General features: G+C 43.4%; 1 protein-coding gene across 2 annotated transcripts in view; it reads left to right on the top strand.

Moving 5' to 3' along the window:
* Positions 1-19,060, top strand: part of SIGIRR (single Ig and TIR domain containing) — a 39,767-nt gene extending 20,707 nt beyond the window's left edge. The window contains exons 7-12 of one of the 2 annotated variants that reach the window (XR_013585735.1): positions 846-989; positions 4,800-4,902; positions 6,693-6,843; positions 14,920-15,115; positions 16,583-16,685; positions 16,874-16,967. Coding sequence is in view for 1 of the 2 variants with exons in the window: in XM_078596801.1 (XP_078452927.1) it covers positions 846-989; positions 4,800-4,902; positions 6,693-6,843; positions 14,920-15,115; positions 16,874-17,079 (800 nt within the window). In the remaining variant the exon portion in view is untranslated. Of the gene's footprint in view, positions 1-845; positions 990-4,799; positions 4,903-6,692; positions 6,844-14,919; positions 15,116-16,582; positions 16,686-16,873 lie in introns of both variants that reach the window. The other variant, XM_078596801.1, reaches the window with a different exon arrangement.
* The last annotated feature ends 253 nt before the right edge of the window (positions 19,061-19,313 follow it).

Below are 19,313 nucleotides of genomic sequence, written 5' to 3'. Positions count from 1 at the left end.
CGCTTCAACACACCGGTGGGCTAAAGCAGTGAACTATTTGTCTTTTGTCAACGTGACACTTTTTTTACTGATTGGCCGTGTCGGGTGGTGGAGGGTTACGACACATTTATAAATAACGCGATCTAAACCCAAAAATCGTTGATTATGAACAATATTGGTCGCGAAAGCCTACGTGTTAAACTGACCCATTGTTTATGATGAAATATTAAATGGTTACTTCCTGGCCTATTGGATGTAGCTTATATGTGTGTGTGCGTGGCAGCGACACTATACGGGGAGAAGTGGTGCAGTGGTTAGGGCACGCCACTAAGATACCGGCAGCCGAGTTTGATTCCTGATCATTAAGATAACATCAGTGGCAAGTGTTATAGGGTGTAAACATTAGCAGTGAGGGAACAAAGGTCTCCGGGCGTGTTGTTGATCACACTAGCCCCTCATGTGCCTTCCTCGCCAAATTAGGTGCTTGCTATCCCAACAGTTGTTCATGGCTGCACAGGCAGTGTTTGTCATTGTGCGTGCATCTTTTCACTTCCTTATTCTGAAATCTAAAGCGGAAATGTGCAGATGTGCACTTTGATTAATGGTGACATAGTTGAGTGGTTCGACCTCTACACTGTGATCTATCTCTGGCAAGGTGAATTTGATTCCGAGCAGCGCTGCTGGCTCTGGGTTAAGCACGAAAAAAACGACAGAGGGTTAAAACAAAAGTGAATTGCTGTTATTTTCACTGAGCATTCCCAACAATAACAAGGGGGGGGGGGGGGGAAACCTGACGCCCCACGTGCGATGGCGTGTGCATGCGCTCGGTATCCCTTGCCCGCTTGCCCGTGCGCTCGTCCCCGCAGACGGCAAGCTGTACGACGCGTACGTCTCCTATGTCAACACCGAGTTCGACCGCAAGTTCGTGCACTTCACTCTGCGGCCTCACCTGGAGATGCGCTATGGTTACCGCCTGCACACGGATGACAAGGACATCCTGCCGGGCTTGGGTATGTTCTCCACTCGAGCAGTTGTGTACCCGTTAATATATGCACATGTAATGGAGGAGATGGTGCATGCCCTACTATTGCACAATGCGACCTTGCCTTCGTGGCTGGAATGTGGATATGGTCTGTTGCTAAGTCTATATTACCCAAGTACTAAACCGACGCTGCTGGCGTCCATCCATTGTTTGAATCTGATCAGCATTTGCATGAATAAACCACATTTTCAAATGTCGAGTGTTTGATACTCTCAGCCTGGTCACCCCTACCAAGGTCGGTACAAAAAATAATTTGTATACTTTTATTTTATTTAAATTAGCACAAGCTAGGATTGGGGCTAAAAATGTATAAACACGTGAAATGATTGACGTGCAAAAGATAGAGCATCCCATTAATTATTAAAAGGTGCCGTGTCGTGTTGCGCGAACGAGTCTTATCCAAATTACTTCGCCACTAGTTCTGCAGCGTCTTATTCTGGGGCCTTTCCATCGCTGGGGCTTAACATCGGTCTCCTGCTGTGTGGTGGTGGCAATAACATTGCCTGACTTATTGGAGAATTGGCAGGCACACCCACACAGTCATTATGCATGGTATGCGCTTGAGAAGGGGCAGGGGGATAGAGGCTTGAACAACCACGCTGCCGTCACGAGCCATGTGAGTGTCATTACGCAAACCCTTGGTATATAGCTGGAGGTGTTGCTGTAACCGGAAACTATGTTGTTGGCGTAAAATAGATTCTGACTTGTCCTTCCCCGCACCTCCGATTAGTGCGGTTGGCTGTGTACGGTGTTAAAGAAGTGGAACACACACACACGTGACGGAGGTCATGGTGACGATGAAGGGGCACGCAGGGCAAGATAACTAACACAGGAGATGTAGACTGATAAAGTCAAGGCACCTGCACCAGTCATTGATCTAACAAGTGGTATGATGGACACAGCATGATGATGACCTGTATGAATAAGATCAATTTCGTCAGCAGTGGCTGATTGTACACAGAGTTGACATGCTGAGAATTTTCTGTATTGAAGTTGTACATCTGTGAAACATGCTTAGTTATTTATTTGAAAGCAATTTAGTGCTGCAGTCCGTTAAGGAGTTCTTAGCATGCCAGCAATGCTACGTCCCCATCGCAACTGTTTATGGATACTTTACTGTGTATGGCTACTGTATTGTACTGAACAGGATTTGCAACATGCCACAGAAATAATATCTGTATAGGACGTGAATGACAATCCGAGCGCAGAAACGCACGCAGGTGCAGGCATCAAATTCAACCTTTATGTTCGCAAAATAAAACTTACATCGCTTGGTGTGTGTGCGGAGTGGAGAGCGGTGTCACCACAAGTGACCATTATCTGAACCGGTTCCAGGCCTCCCCTTGGTCGATTCGGCCTCAACTGAGAACCTGGTGCAGTGGGTATTCATCGCCACCCTCGTGTGCCGGTGTCAGCCTATAGGGAGATCTTTGTCTTTGGAGTGGAGCGAGAAGGGTCGCAGATATCCACGCATCATGCTGTGATGCTGTTGACCTAATCTTGATTCCCGGGCCACAGACATCGTCGGTGGCAAGTGGTGTCTCAACCTACGCTCGGCCTCCTTTCCAAAGTAGACTAAGACCTAATATGAGCACTTTGTGACAAAGGTGCCGACCACATTGGGTTTGGCTTAATATGTCATCGCTAACAGCATTTGCTCCGACAGTTTGCTCCGACAGTTTGTGTGGCTACGCGGGAAACAATTGTCTGTGTGTGCGTGCACTGTGGGGAGATATGTGTCCTTGGTTGTGACTCGTTTAGAGGAGTTCAAGTAAGAGGGCTCAGGAGATTACTCAGGAAACCGCCCTCATGTTATAATTCAATATCGCACCGCTCCTTTTAATGGGATTCTGTCAGTTACGCTTACTTCGTTTGGCCAAGATAAGCTGGCAGCTGTAGGTAGCGGCATACTCTTCTATAATTATCAATGCATTGTTTTTTAATGTGCCTTTACTGGAGGAATGACGCATTAATTTGTTTGTGAACTTAACATATCAGCTTCTGGGTTCTTTCGGTAAAGTCACGTAGAAGGGAAATAATAAAATAATAAAATAAAACATTATAAAATACAATTCTCACGACAGGTTTGTCTGAAAGACAGCGTCATTCAGACGCTGTCTTTCCAACAGCCCTGTTCTTCACCCGAGGACGGCTGCTTGCGTTGTGGCCGAAACGTCGTGAGAATTGTATTTGATAATGTTTTTTCCATTCTACGTGACTTTACCGAAAGAACCAAGAAGAGGAATCCCTGCAGTCACGAAAGCTTTAAATCGGAATTTAACATATCAGCGTTATTCTACTGTACATCGGTGAAAAAGAGCTTTATAGCTCATCGCATTCCTCCAGTGTAGATAAATATTCTGATTCTGATACAGCAGGAAAGCAATGAAGGTCAGCATTTCGTCTGGCGGTCGTGATTGTTATTGTGATAGAACCACACTCTAAAATAGTTTTTCTGTTTTCGGATGCACATCTTGAACAAATGAATCTTTTACTGTAAGATTATGCGGCATTCGTTACGTCGAGAGCACTGTGGTGGCTTAGAAATGCGCTTGTGTGCCGGATGGTAGGGATTCCGCGGGGATACGATGCCCTCGTCGTTTTTGCTCTTCACGTAGCAAGTCCATGCCAGTTTCCATTTACCGTTCCATTCTCTCCCGGCACGGAGGACTCGTGCTGAATAATTAAGCAGCTCGGCACCAAACTTAAATGAATAAAAGACCCTCTGTTAATACTCATGCCATCACCGGCCCTTATTGGCACCGGTTGCCAAGCACTGTATATTACGCTTCACATCGGTTTGTAAAGAAGGATGTGTTTTGTTACTCGCAAAGGCTCTGTTAGGGCAAAGTACACTGTGAGTTTATCACAAGCACCTGTCCCCCTGCTCACTCGCAGCCTTTAGTCCTGTGGGATTACTTGCATGTGCGCATGAATCCGCGTGTGCGCAAGCTGCAAGCGGGCGTTCACATGTCCCTGTTTGTGCAATGATGCGTGTGGCAGCCTGCCACGTGGATGAGCCTCATGCACTGTTGTCGCGACTGTCGAATTTATAATGAGTGAAAACAAACAAAAGGACGCAAATAAATAAGGTTCAATTCTTTCGAGCAATTTAAATTGACCTTGACGCATCTCAATATGGGTGGGTGTTTTGCTGATTTCTGTGGGGGTATTGTGATATTGGGCTGAACCAGTGGCGCAGTGGTTAGCGCTCTTATCTATGTAATTAGCGAGTGATATTAATCCCCCTTTACCAATCCGCACTGACGACAATTTGTTCAAACAACCTCCATGATCAACACGGCGTGGGAATTCGTTCTACAAGCAGTTGATTGGCAAAGTACTGTAATATTTTGATTGCTGTCATATACATGCGTGGCTTTATATATTTGGCTATACCTGTGAATGGAAGCTTGTCTTATTTCAAATTCAAAACATGCCTTTTTGACTTTGCAACATTACATATTCTCCTGCCACAGTGGCAATCCTATGGATTCTGGATCACTGTCATTGTGGATGATTTGACATTGCTCGAACTTTGCCAGTTGTGCAAGTACCATACTCCGATTAGCATGGTTGGCTCCGTACGGTGTGTGGAAGAAGTTCAACATACATATGTCTATACATACTCGTTGCTCATACAACTGCTTTTTAACTTTTCCAGACAGTTGCTAACGATGTACGGGCTCTTCAACGTTACACGAAGCGTGACGATCTTTCTGTGTTTATGTGTCTTCGTGTGCACGTGTCTATGTTCACGCGTCCCACATGATGGCAGAGCCGTCGCCCGAGCTGCTCATGAACCTGAGCCGCTGCCGCCGCCTGATCGTGGTGCTGTCTGGCGCGTACCTGGCCCAGGAATGGTGCTCTGAGGCTTTCCGGTACCCAAGCATTGAAATTAAAATCAAAGCAATCCTTTGGTCATCCGAAGGAGTATGAGTTTCAAACTGTAGATTGAAATTGGAGAAGCTACCAACATATTGTGACATCATAATCGTCATCAAACGTGCTCAATCTACTCTTGGATAAATTCCTTCAAGTCGTTGCTATCTCTCATGGTTCTGTGATTTAACAATCCACTTAGCGCTACCACAAAAGTGTATTTCCACTATTCTATTTTCTAAGCGGACATACTCTCAAACACATTCCATTCCTTGGCAGTATTGTGCATCAGCAGGCTTGTCCTATGTTTCGATTTAAAGCTTTCGTGAATGCAGGGATTCATCTTGGTTCTTTCGGTAAAGTCACGTAGAAGGCAAGTAATAAAATAATAAAAATAAAACATAATAAAATAATTCTCACGACGTTTCGGCCACAATGCAAGCAGCCGTCCTCAGGTGAAGACCAGGTCTGTCGGGAAGACAGCGTCTTTTGTCAAGGCGCCCTTCCCCCCTTCCAACCCAGCTTAAATATACGCTCCACGCGTGGTGGTGTTTCATTCAGACGCTGTCTCCCCGACAGACCTGGTCTTCACCTGAGGACGGCTGCTTGCGTTGTCGCCGAAACGTCGTGAGAATTATTTTATTATGTTTTATTTTTATTATTTTATTACTTCCCTTCTACGTGACTTTACCAAAATAACCAAGAAGGTTGTCCTATGTTATTTTCTGTAGTTTGCAGTGGCTTACAGTTTTGTAGCCGTGCCTCCATGCCCAAACAGAGAGTTTGCTGATGCTCCTCTGTATTGGCAACTGCTAAGCCAGTCGTAATACTCTTTGGTTCTTTCGGTAAAGTCACGTAGGTAGAAAAAATATCACATTTCCATGGCAGGGGCCAGTATTTCCAAAAAATAGTGGTGCACATTCTACGAACAACCCCCAAACTTGTACTTCACTCACAAAGTAGCTAGATTCATGCACTGGCCAGTGTTGCTTTTTGAACAATGTATGGCAAAAATACACTAGTGTTTCAATCACCAACAATTGGGCAAATCGCCAAGGTTGTGTTTATTTAATGATGTGTTTATTTCGGACGTTTTTTTTTAATGAAATACCAATGTCCATCTGGCCCTCATTTGCAACCTACCATGGTGCGGGACAGTTCTCCTTCCTTGCACTGCTTGATTTGGAATGCCCTCCCACTAGCTTTATTCCCATAGTTCTATGACCTCACTCAATTAAAATAAATGTGTTTCGTTGTTTTCTGCTACCCTGTACAATAACCGTCTCTTACTGGCTGTCTGCTTTGTATGAAACACCTTCAGGCCTGTACTTGGCAACTGTAAAAAAAACAACATCTGTGTAAATGAATCTACCCAGGGCCAGATTAAGGTTATTAGGTGCCTAAGGCTAATAGGAGGGGGAATACATGTAATACATATTGCAAAAAAATATAACAACTCATCAACATAATGTATTTGACTCAAGGTAGAGCCGTAAAACATAAATCACTCACTGCACTCATATCTGCAAATAAACAAAACAATTTCCAAGCTTTAGCTGTGGCAAAGTCATGATGTCATTGTAATTCAAAGACAAAAAAACTTCCGATGGCTGCGCTACCATTGCTCACCTCTTACTTCAATATCGAATGGAGGGCCTAACAGAGGGCCTACAAAACATGAGCCTATGGGTTAATCCGGCCCTGCATCTACCACATTCTTTCCTCCCAAGGCAATACCGACCTTTCTTTCTCTTGTTTGCCACGTGGTCACGATCCCGGCGTCTGCCAGGGAGGGCCTGCTTCGCCTGCAGGAGCTGACGCCACGGCCCGTGTTCATCACGTTCGACGATGGCCGCCGTGCAGCCCCCCACCCGGCCCTACAGCTCTTGCACCTCTCCCGCCCGCACCCCGTCGTCTTGCCATGGGACTCCACCTCCGCGGTCAGTGGCAGCGCTAGGCGCAGGCAAACCGAGTGACGGCTTGGGACACCCCAAGTATAGCAAGAGGCCTCGGATTCACGACAAAAAAAGGGGCGTTAAATATCGGCTCAAATTCAGATCCTAATAAATAAGAGAGATCAATTGTCTTATCTCTCATCTCGCTACAATTGTATTTTTCTCGACGTTTGTCATCTCGCCAGGATTTCATAGATTGAAACAGGAGTTCCCAAAACGAATTTCTGCTTGGGGTCCCTAATGGGGCAACACCACCACTGTCTTCGATTCTACGCCTCTCCCCCCACCCGCTCTCACTGTGGCGGTCCCTGGTCCCACTATCCCATTTACCCGGTGTAACAGGCTAAAATAACCCCTGCCCCGATTATACCCGGGTATAGTTTGGCCCAGGCCAGAGTATACCCGGGGGGATAAAGTGTCCTCGGCTAAACTATACCCCCCGGGGGTTTAAACTAGACTGGGCCAGACCATGCCCCTCCAGGCCAGAATATGCCCCATGTGAAAGTTCAAAGGCAATTATCCATACAGAGAACAGCCGACAACGAACTTCAATCGATATCTAAAAAGCATATAAATGTAAGTAAGAATCTCAATTTGATCAATTAAAGCATTTTTAGAAGCAGTCGAAGCCAGTGAAGTCGAATACGCGTGCAATTCCATTGACGTGTTGTCGGAAGTCACGGAAAAGGGTTAGGGTTAGGAACTAAGAACTACAGGACTTTACTTGGACCAAGAAGTCAATGAATATGTAAACACCTCTGGCATCTCTCGTGATAGAGTCTGGGCAACAGATGCCGAGATCATGGCCACAGCAGATTAATGTGTATATCGCTCAAAACTATTACTATCATGGGGGTATGATTTGGCCTAGAGGGGCATCATTTGGCCTAGGCCATAATATACCCCGGCGTATAAATTGGCCTAGGCCATAATATACCCGGGTATAATCTAGCCTAGGCCGTTTTAACCCCGGGTATACTACGGCCTGTGGGTATACTACGGCCTGTTACACCGGTCCCACTTGCTATGAGCGGTCTCTCAGTGGTGAGACACAGACCCTGTGAGCACAGTCGAGAGGGAAGATCATAAACCAGATTTCTTGAGACAATTCTTTTCTGGGCCTCACTGTCAAATGTGGCTCTGCTCTACCAGTTATGCTGGACAAGTCTCTGTCAGTTACATTAACATTGACACTTGTGGTCGGCAATATCTGTGGGTGTCATTGTACTTCGTGTCCATGATGCAGTTATTGGCGATGCCTGCAGATACTGCATTTGTAATAATGTTATGTATTTACGTTTTCTTGCATTGTTCAGAGTCGACAACACAATTGGCATTGTTCAATTAATATTTTTACTTTTATGGACTTTCGTGTTCAGCCCAGATACAGACAACAGGAAAGTGTGGCTGGTTTGAAAAGCATAGAAGACTTTTTATTGGCATGAAATATTTATATAAGGAAATAGATTTATGTATTTTTTTTACAAGGAAGTTTTGTTTAACCATTACTATCTCACATAACTCGTAGGGTGAGCAGCAAGCATTCCTTTGGCTTTGGCAGAGTAGCAATGGGGTGGAATGTTGTAGCTGTACACTATCATGTAACCGAGTCAGTGTTTCATCGCCATCAGGGCCCTTAATTGGAGTGAACATAAATGAGAGGGTCTTTTAAAAATAGTGCACGGTGCACCCTGGGATTGAATGGGTAAAATTATTTGGTTGAACGAACAGGATCGTACTATAACTTGTTCAATATTAGAAATAATAACGGCAGTTGGGGCACATTTGGAAAACATAATATTCGTCTATTGGGGTCCATTGATATAATTTCACCTATTAAAGCTTTTTGCAGGCAGAAACAGCACGGCTCGTTTTTCATTACAACAAAAGAGAAAAGGTGGCTTGCCATTCCTCTAAAATTACCTGCGCATGATATCACGGCTATTTTTAGTCATTGCCTGTGAAATATGCTCTACCAGAAGATTATGTACCAACTAGCTTTTTTGCCCGTCCAAGGACGGGTGTATATTGCAGTAAATCTGAAATATTCAATAAAAAAATTGTTCAGCTCATAATTATTACCTGCTAGTGGTTATTGTGGAGGGGTGCGGCATGTGGAGTGACGTCACCCGCTCATGATTATTAATGAGGGGAGGAGTGCGGCATGTGGAGTGCGCGACCTTCTTGTGCGTTAGTGTAAATGTCCAGGTGGGCATGAATATTAATGAAGGGGGGGTGGGCTTTGTGGAGTGACGTCACACGAGGGGGTGGGCCTCATGTGGAGTGACGTCACGCGCGGGACGGACAGACATTTCTGGGTGATCATAGTAGGTAATGAATACAAAACCCTACTGTACCATATCAGATGAGACATCTGATGAGAATTCCAAAACCTAGCCTCCTCCCTCCCCCTAACCTTCAATGCAAAATACCACATTTCACAAAAAGTAACCTTTTCCAGTGCTGTCAAGGTTATGTGCGTGGCCTCGCAGGGGTTGACGATCACCAAATGGGTGTGAGCAAACGGTGTGGAAAAGTTTTGGTTTTCTACACGTATTTTTAGTTTGGAGAAAACCGACCTCCACCGGCCACTCGAGGGTTGTACTTCTGTAAATAGATTACGTCCTGTAAAACGTGGGGCAGTTGTAACGTAGGCATTGGTCCTTGTACTGCGGTACACACACACGCACCTTCCTTAAAACCACGTCAGTAAAACGTTTAGGCTCATGGCGATGTGCATATTCATCGTTTAAAATGTTTTCTTATCTTCACGTTAGCTGCATAGAATCGTGCGGGTTAGAATCAGTTGTTTCAGGTTTATATACATTTTATAGTTTCCCTACAGTCAGTCGAGGCACTGCATTCCTGATTTTTTATTATTATTGTTGAATTCAATCGTGACCCCATATCAGATTCCAAGAACACAGGATGAGATGTTACTATCCTTTGTTGCAAGCACTTCCAAGAGTTCATGAACAGTGAGCCTGGTGAAATTTGGGGAGCGCATCGTCAGTAGTGAACCTTTGGTTCCTAGGGTGTTTCGGCCTTTCACACTATACACCCTCCCCAAAGGCGGCCAGCGACAGGGTGATCAATCCTACGCTTGCGTCCCATTCCCAATTAGTCATAGGAGTTGCCTTGTTGTTGAGAGCCAACATCCCATATCATAATATATCTAATTACAAAAAGTTTTCAGACGTGGTTTAGTGACTTTACGTTTGAGAGCTTGTAATTTATTGGTAATTTGTTGAGGAAATATGTACTTTTGCATTCCTGTTCCAGCAGTCCACCAGCCCTGCCCCACCTCAGCATTGCATCACCTTTTAAAAAAATGTTAAAAACCTCATCCTTGTGAATATACCTTTTTTTTTACTGAAAAGGCTGAATCTGACTGGTATTTCCAGTTTTCATTCCAGGATGTAACTTTGTAGAGTCAAGACTGACGTGTTCTCTCTTTGCGATAACAGAATCTGTGACATTTCACATCCACAGCGTAAACGCTTAATTTGCAATTTTTAAGTGGAGCAATGCATGCTTTCAAGCTTGGCTGAGCAACTATTTAAATATGAAGGCATGCTTGGGGCCATAACGAAACTTCACATTCATAATCACTTCCTCTTTAGAGACTACTGTCGTAATTAACACCATGATACATTTTTCTTCCAGCAATTAGTCGATCGCAAGTTGCGTGTGGTGGGGTAAAGTGTGGGTAAATCGATTATTCCAGGGGACGTCTGCCCAGTGTGGAAAAGTAGGCCAAATACTCCCTAGAGGGGCTGTCTCTCGTGGAGGCCCTTCTGTCAGCAGTGGTTTGAGTCAGCAATTCCAGGGCTACACTATTAGCAGCTTTTTTACCCAACATTTACTGTAATTAACACCTAACTCGTTTGGTAATGAATGACCGTATTCTTTTATTTTTTGCATAAATAATTGCCAAACTTGTTTAGCGTTGCAGGATTTGAATATCGGCTTTGAATGACGCACGCCGATGCTGCTCGTGTGCCAAATTGAACTCGGTCACCATGGGAAAATATTTACAGACATGCTTGGCTTTATTTAGCCATGGAGAACATGATATAAACAATGCCTTTTTACAGAAATTATATTGATTCTACTTTGTTTGGCGAAACGTCTTTGTTGTTAAACTGTCTTCATTATGTCAGCGGTAATTATGATGACTCGTAATACATCAAATGTCTGTGTATATGTCTGTAATTACATTCTCATCCAAGCTGAAAGTCTCACAAATATCAGAGCTCATCCAAATCTATAATGCTGCTCCTTTTTAAGGTACCTCGGGAACGTGTTGATGCACATTTATTAATTGGCATTATTAATTTGTCTATGCTCATTACGTCTTAGCTGGCAGAACAACACACCACTATGTGTTCTCCCCCTCTCCACCGTAGCCTTAAGGCTCACATTTCTACACAGTCGAAATATGCCATCATGTAAGGTGCCGTCCTCTGTCATTGAGTCTGCCACTGAGGTATCCGAACCTGTCTAACCTCCAAAATCACACAACAAAGATCCTGCTCCTAAAATAGCATCAGCTAAGGCGTGCAGCACGTACAGGTGTGGAATTTAACTACAGTGCATTCCTTTTGGTTGTTAACGCCTGCTCTCCCCAGGGCTCTCAAAGTTAATTACACACAAATACAACTATGCATGAAACATCTCACTCGAATTTACCCCGGGGAGGGCAGTAAGTATCATATGCCCACAAATAGATCAGATCGCACACTATATTTTGATCAGCCTCAGGTATTACCTCTAAATGTCAATACTGTACTCCTGTGTGCTACATATCATTCGGCCATATCTTTTTGCGTGCATGCTTTTGTGGGCATGTGACAAGAGGCATGGTTGTCACATCAGCCAGTTCTTAGCCACAGCACGTTGTCAGTACACACTGTCAATATGTATACGACACAGCATCCTGGAAGAACCCACTAACCACCTCACAGGGGGTGGAGTGGGGTGGCAGCGATGAACACACTGCGCTCTGAACCGAGCAACCCGAGTTCAATTTCCAGCCACATCTAACGTCAGTGGTGGGTGACATCTGAACCGGTCCCGAGTGATGTGACGACATACTGTGAAATAAAACCCCCATGACCCGAAAGGCATGAGAATCCACGGGCTCGAACATATTGTATCGGTATCGTTAATAAACACTGCATCTGTGCAGATAACTGCATGCTGGTTTTACCCATTTGTATGGAAACAGAAGATCACAGTCATGCCGTTGTGCTGTGTCATGCTTGTGCCCAGGGTTTGTTACATAAAACAACAGCACTCCCTTAAAACCAATGTCGCCATTCGAAGAGAATGTGTGTACCCTGAAGGCTCTGGCACCCCGCTATATTGATAGCTTCATTGCTGTACTTGATTTAATTTGGTTTGCACGTTCCATTTAGTTTATTACACGCTTTCTATTAACTCACTCTGTCTGTTGTTGTTGTTGTCGTATCCTCAAATCTTGTAACTCAATTTTAACCCACTTCCCAATGTGGCATCGACTGCAAACTTGGTATACGTATGTCATATTGATGACAATACTGTATTCTATCATAAAAAAAATAAAAATATTTTTTAACATTCTTTTTACACGCTTTCTATTAAACTCTGTCGATTGTTGTTGTCGTATCCTCAAATCTTGTAACTCAATTTTAACCCACTTCCCAATGTGATATCGACTGCAAACTTGGTATACTTATATTATACTGATGCCAATACTATATTCTATCAATAAATAAATAAAATGTAAACATTTTTTTTTTATATGTTATGTTTCGGCTTGGGTCTAATTGTCCATGCTCAACTGACGTAGACTGTAAATCACCACGGCCGCTTACGTTATGGCAAGCTTCGGGGCCACTTCATAGAGTCGTGGAGTTCTGCCATTACGAGTACGGTACATTTCATTAAAGCGTGTTTAAAAAAAAGTGTTTTTAAATATTACTTACTAGAGACCCAGATCACTCTTGCAAATAAGACTATTTCCTGGTGTCTTCAGTTCTCACCTGGTTCAACAAAGCGAACATGAAACTCGATTGAAAATCTGAATGTAAACATGCTCACTGCACGAAGTGATGAGCAATACAGGTGACCTTGACAACACACTGTATACCACATCTTGATAGCAATGCTTAACTGCATCAGGAATTTAACGCCAACACGTGCTAAAAATAATGTTATTGATTGTGACTCACCTGCATTGCCTTGTTGAAATGAATAATGATACTATAAATATTCTTAATTAGCATCGCTAATTATTTACATGAGGAATTCATACACAGTGATTCCCTTTAGGTTGGTAATCCCCAAGATAGGCATCCTATATCTGTCAGTCAGTGGACATTTTCAAAATGCATCTTAAAACTTATTTATAAGCTTCCGCTTATTAAACGTTTAGTTCATTAAGTAAATGGATTCTTAAAATGTATTTAAAATATTATTTTCATGCTGAGTGTCTACTGCTGCTGCTGCATCCGGACTGTGCAGTGCAGCGCTTTGAGATCCTTGATGAAAAGCGATATGTAAATTAAATAATTATTCTATTGAGAAACACATTTGGATGTATGAAGTTCAAAGGCCATCATGATCCCAGAATTATATTGGCATTGCTGGCATTTAATGATCTCGTTGCTGATATCACGTAGCCTGTGGAGATTGCCAATTCTGGCATATTGGGCACTGGGTATAATGCCAAATGACGTCTCAGCCCTAATTTCAGCTCATGGTAAATCTGTGTAAAGTGAGATTCATACCTGTGTGTATGTATATACACATGTGTGTATGTATGTTCATGTGTGTGTACGAGTGTGTGCTTTGTGTGTCAGTTGGAGTGGTGGCACAGTGGTTAGCGCAATGTGATGGAAACTCGGTGACATTTGTCTGATTCCCAGCCACAGCTGACATCAGTGGCATGCCGGCCCTGCATTGCCGACCTGTACTGATGAGCATGGTGAAATACCTTAAAACAACCTCACATGACTGACATTAGATGGGGGAGGCCTTCATCTGGATTAACAAATGACTACGTTATTTAATACTCTTTGGTTCTTTCGGTAAAGTCACGTAGGTAGAAAAATAATATATCGCGGCGTTTCGATCGCAACACAAGCAATCGTCATCAGGTGGGACAACTACAGCAAGAAAAACTGCTGAAGTTGTGTTTTGTGAGTCTACATGTATTTGTGTCTGTATGTATGTGTCGTTTGTGTATATGTATGTGTGCATCGTTCTACTTGTGTAGGCCGTATGGATATATATATATTTTTCGTGAAATTAGAGAACCCATTTATGCTGTGATGGAGCATCATGAGTAACATAAAAACAAGAAAAGACAAAAGTACTTCTTTGCTCATAAAAATGAAATATTTCTTAGTTTATCAGGCTACAGGCCTTCTGGATTATTGCTTGTGAGTCATTACTTGTGCCATGAGGCCCATTCAGAAAAAAAACACATTTGTAAGTAAATTGTTTACGATTTTTCTTTTTAGAGTTTTGATGTTCTATGCTGAATGGGGCCCATGGCTATGAAAATGGCTTTTGCCAATAATATCTGGAAAGACGGATTATTTTTTCAACGTACCTAATGCATCCAATGAGACTCAGGAAGCTAAAACCCGTCCAAAGTTTGTTGTTTTTCACAACATACTGCTGTAAAACATTGGTTTACAAGGCCATAAAAAATATTTTATGTTCACATATCGAGACTGCTTTTCTGCATTATTTATTTATCATGCGCATGTGTGTATATATGTTGAACTTCCTTCGCGCCGTACGTAGGCAACCGTGCTCATTGTAGGTGCGAGGGAAGGACAACAAACTAAACACATAAAGCAGTTCTAAAGAAATTAGTTTTCAATCTAGATTTTAAAGTGCATATCTCCAGTGGCTTCTGAATATCGGAAGGAAGAGCGTCTCAGACGGCCGCAGAAGTGCATCTGAAAGCACGCGATGCAGTGACCGTCTTTGTTCGATGGCTCGCCAAAAGCCGCTGTGAGGTTGACTGGTTTATGCTCCTTTGCATGTGCGTGTGGGTCTCACCAGACTGCAACATCCAAGTTCTGGAAGCAGCTGTGCCTTGCGCTGCCCAAGACTGTGGAGATGCGTCACTTCTCGGTGGGTGGCGGTGGCGCGGGTGACCCGCAGGTGCAGGCGGTGGGCGACCGCGACCCCATGCTCATGCTGAACCCCGAGTACCTGGACAGCCGTGGGGACGGACTCGATGGTGGCGGGCGGCAAGGTACGACCCCGGCTACGGGCACAGCGACACGCTCGGGCAGTGGTAATGGGCCCCTGGTGCAAATAACAAATTAGGGGCCCATCATCCAATTTCGCCCAACTTTGCAACCCGGTGCTTGAGCACCTCCAACCGTTGTGCAATTGCACCGCCTGCACACTTGATAGCTACGCTATTGCACGTGGGAAAAAACACGGCATTTATGATGTTATAACTGGAGGCTTTATACAGTGGTAGTTCCCAGACATGTAATTATTCACCCCCCGCCGGCAATATGATGGAATGTCACGGTTCATGGTCGTTATACGATTGAGTGACATTTTCTGTCTCATTGCGTACTGTCTGTTCTGTATTAAATAATAAATATTTATTGCACTCGCGTGTGCTATCCTGTGTGCACACGCGTGTTTCAGGCTTCTACAAAAGAATTGTAAGGTTAGCGCAGATTTATATGACAATTATGCTCTCCTTTTAGAAAAGCTTTTTACTAAAAATTGTAGTGTTTCTGCCTTTTTTTTCTGTTTCACATTATCGCCCAATGGCCTAGTTTTGTTGAACTATTACTCATGCGCTATTTGGCTTCTGAGGGGAACAGGGAATTTTGTGTTCTGCCACCAAAATATCTCGATTGTCACATGGTGAATGCTCATTAATTGGACCAGCTTGCCCAGATTTTTGATCATATTCAAACAATAGGGGTGGAACTCTTGTAAAATGTACATTTTATGTTTAAATTCCTAAGAATTTCACATGCATTATTACAGCAGTGAAAATATTGCTGCCTTTTTATAACTGCACCTCAACCTCCAATGAGCATTACGTTTATCAATAAGTCAAGCGCTATACATGCAAATTCTTCACACAGATGGCAACCGACATGTGTGCTGTCAGGCCTCATTCTCGACCGTTAACGACCTCGCCTGGTATACATGAGGTCGTGGGATCGATCCCGACCCGAAGGATACTTATATAATTGGAGTTTGCATGTTCTCCCCGTGGTCGCGTGGATGTTTCTCCGGGCCCTCCGGTTTTTCCCTTCACATTCAGAAACATGCTTTTAGAGTATTTGGCTGATGCACATTTCCACACGATAAGCCACTTCGTTGAGCTATAATTTGTGGCCAAGTTGCTTCTGAAAAAGAGCTATATAGCTCAGTGGGCCTTACCTGGTAAAATAAAAATAGTTTAGTTTAGACCGACTATAACAGCACTTTCATTGGCAACCTAGCCATCGTAAACTTTACGACACCCAGGCCGGGCTGTTGATGATGAAATCTATCAGCAGATTATGGCAAGATGGAGCAGTGCACACTGCCCCTTTTGTTCTTCCAGCTATCTAAGGCAGCCCACGATCTTTGTTCAACATGAATGCCTCGCGTATTCTCTCGTGTTATAGCGTGCCCTCGACAGGTCTGCACAATGCGGAATGGTGATGCCGGGCAATGTTGTGTACCCACCATATCCCTGTAGGGTCACGGGGGCTGGAGGCTGAGTCTTCCTGTTGAAGGCCCAAGCCCTCTTCAAAATTCTCATAGTCAAGGCTTCGCAGGCTTTCCTCATACACATAGAGGGGGTGAGAGCTCAAGAAGAATGCACGATAGACAAAAGGAGATCGTATAATTACTCATTTTGTTTAGCTTTTAACATGTATTTAAAGTTTTCCTAACATTGACAGTGTCATGCCTCCTACCCTGAGTTCTGGTATGCCCCCTTTTAAACAAGATCACGCTTACAGACTCGTGTGCCTCTGCCCTGACACAGATTCCCGGCGTGGGCGGGCTGGCGATGGAGTGGCTGAAGTCGCCATCCTCTCGCTGTCTGAATCCACGCAGTCATCGGCGGTGGTGTCACGGCCCAACCGTGGCCCCGAGGAGCTGGATCCCAACCTCGACATCGAAACCCTGGAGTCTCGCAACTATGGCGTGCGCAGGGACTTCTACTGTCTGGTCACCGAGCAGGAGATATAACCTCCGGCCGGGGCTCTGTGGGAAGTGATATTGATGCATCATCTGTTCAGGTCTAGTCCTGTGAGTGGACGAGGACGTCTGTGGTCCGTAATGCGAGCAAAATAAACTCAATCTGGAATTGTGGGAGCTATCCAGGTTACGGCGTACCGGGTCTTCGGAAGAATAATGAAGTCTTTGTGTTGTGGCGTCTAGCAGACTTGAAAGTCCTTTGAGTGACCTTACCTCTGCCAAGGGAAACTTATATATAACAAAAATGCAGTATATTCATTTGAAGTCTGAGTCGAACAATGTTTTAGTTTGTGGAGCTTAATCCAGAGCAATTTGCTACGATAATGAGGCAAGAATGTCTGTGTGTCCCGCACGTGACGTCACTCCACGTCGGCCAGCCCCCCTCATTAATAATTATTAGCAGGTGACGTCACTCCACATGGGGGGGGGCGAGGCACCTCCTCCCCCCTCTTCGGTGTCAACTTACAACCCTCACTACAAAGGCAGAACCCTCACGTCACGCGATCTCCGTAACGCTATTGAGACATCAAAGTAAAAAGGACGTCGTGATGAACAAGGGATTATAACCTTTAAATGGTATAAGTCTGTGTCACTGCGGCCTTACAAATTGCACATGAATTGATGCAATACCACGTCGCGGTCTGCTTTTCGGTTGTAAGTTTCAGATTTACTGCAATACACCCGTTCTTGGACGGGCAAAAGGCTAGTAGACTATACTTACGAGAATGATGGTGGCCTTTTAATATCATCTATATTTCTAGAACTTAAAAATGAAGGGACACATACATTGTTGATTGTAAGAATGTGAAATTGTTTTTGCCTGTCAATTTATTTGTAAATGAATTATGTGCCTGGTATACACAAGTATATTGGATAAGTATCTGTATGTGGCATTGTGTAGTTTCATATGGTATTTTTACACTGCAAAGGTAAGCGTCAGTGTTGAGGTTATGTATACTTTTATGCAAAATGCTACCTTTGTTTATGAATGTTTCTTTTGCTAAGCGTGCGTGTGTACAAGCATGTGAGCATTCTAATATGGCTGTGTGACGTGTAGACCAGGTTTTGGAGAGAGTTAAATATTTTAACTCTTTTTTTTCAAGGGAGAATTCTCCCATATTTAATGCTGTGGGTGGGCATTTGGCTCTTTGAGAGTGGCGTCTGGAGAGAGCTACAGTTGAGCAGCTTTATTACGGGTACCTGAAGCACCACCGTGCCTCGGCTCCAGCACAAATATTTGCATTCTTAAAAATGTATCTGCAGTTTGTCAGATTTGTTTATGGCTTATAAAAATACATTTTAAATTGCAGTTGAGAAATTTGACTTCAAAGTGACCTAGATTGTTAGTTTAAAAATAAAATCGTGTAGTTAATTTGGTGAAATCTTTTTTTATTCTTATGACAAATCGTGACTCGTTTATTAATTTCTGAAAAAAGGGGGTATTGCAAAACTGAACCATGTCACTACCGCATACCAAACTATGGATTGTGTTCAGAACTATGTGCCTTCATGTGCTTTCGTAATACCCACGAGCGAGATGGTGCAAATGTGCTTCACGCTTATTCTCCATTTCCTCTGCTATTATTATTATTACAAAGAGACTAGAACGTTTTAGGTCTTAGGACGTCGAGTAAACCGACTTGATTGAAATTTAAACGAAATTTAAACGAAGCACTGCAGTGGGGGAAAAAAATGTGTTTAATCGTGACGCTGCTGTATATAATTTGCAAATATATTGAGCATAAAAATGCAATATAATTTAAGTCAAAAATGTTGTACTAAATATGCAGTTTCTAAGCACAGAAAAAGCACCTCATTTCCATACTCCAATGATAAAAAAATTATTTTGTCTTGTCCATTAAAAAATATTAATATTACCTGTAATTGTTGTCCCTTTTAAGAACTTTAGGAAGTTTGTTAAATGTTTTGTATGTATGATAAATGATAATTTAAATAAAGTGGTAATTTATCAGTCGTGTTGACTTGCACATTTTCTCAGGCATACATATATCGATCGAAACGTCGTAGTTTTTGGTTATTTTCTTTGAACCGATCTACTTGACCCAAAGAATATGAATTTCTGCAGTCACGAAAGCGTTCAGTCAAGATGCACTTGCGTTGTCCCAGTTATACCCTTGTGCACAGGCGTGATCATCTTGGCATACTTAGTATTTTGAGGAACCTTCTCGAACCTACATGAGACAATTGAGGTAAAGCGCGCACAT

This window comes from Lampetra planeri, chromosome 8 (assembly GCF_965212315.1).
Source record: "Lampetra planeri chromosome 8, kcLamPlan1.2.h2, whole genome shotgun sequence".
NCBI lineage: Eukaryota > Metazoa > Chordata > Hyperoartia > Petromyzontiformes > Petromyzontidae > Lampetra > Lampetra planeri.
This window is presented reverse-complemented; position numbering and strand designations above follow the sequence as displayed.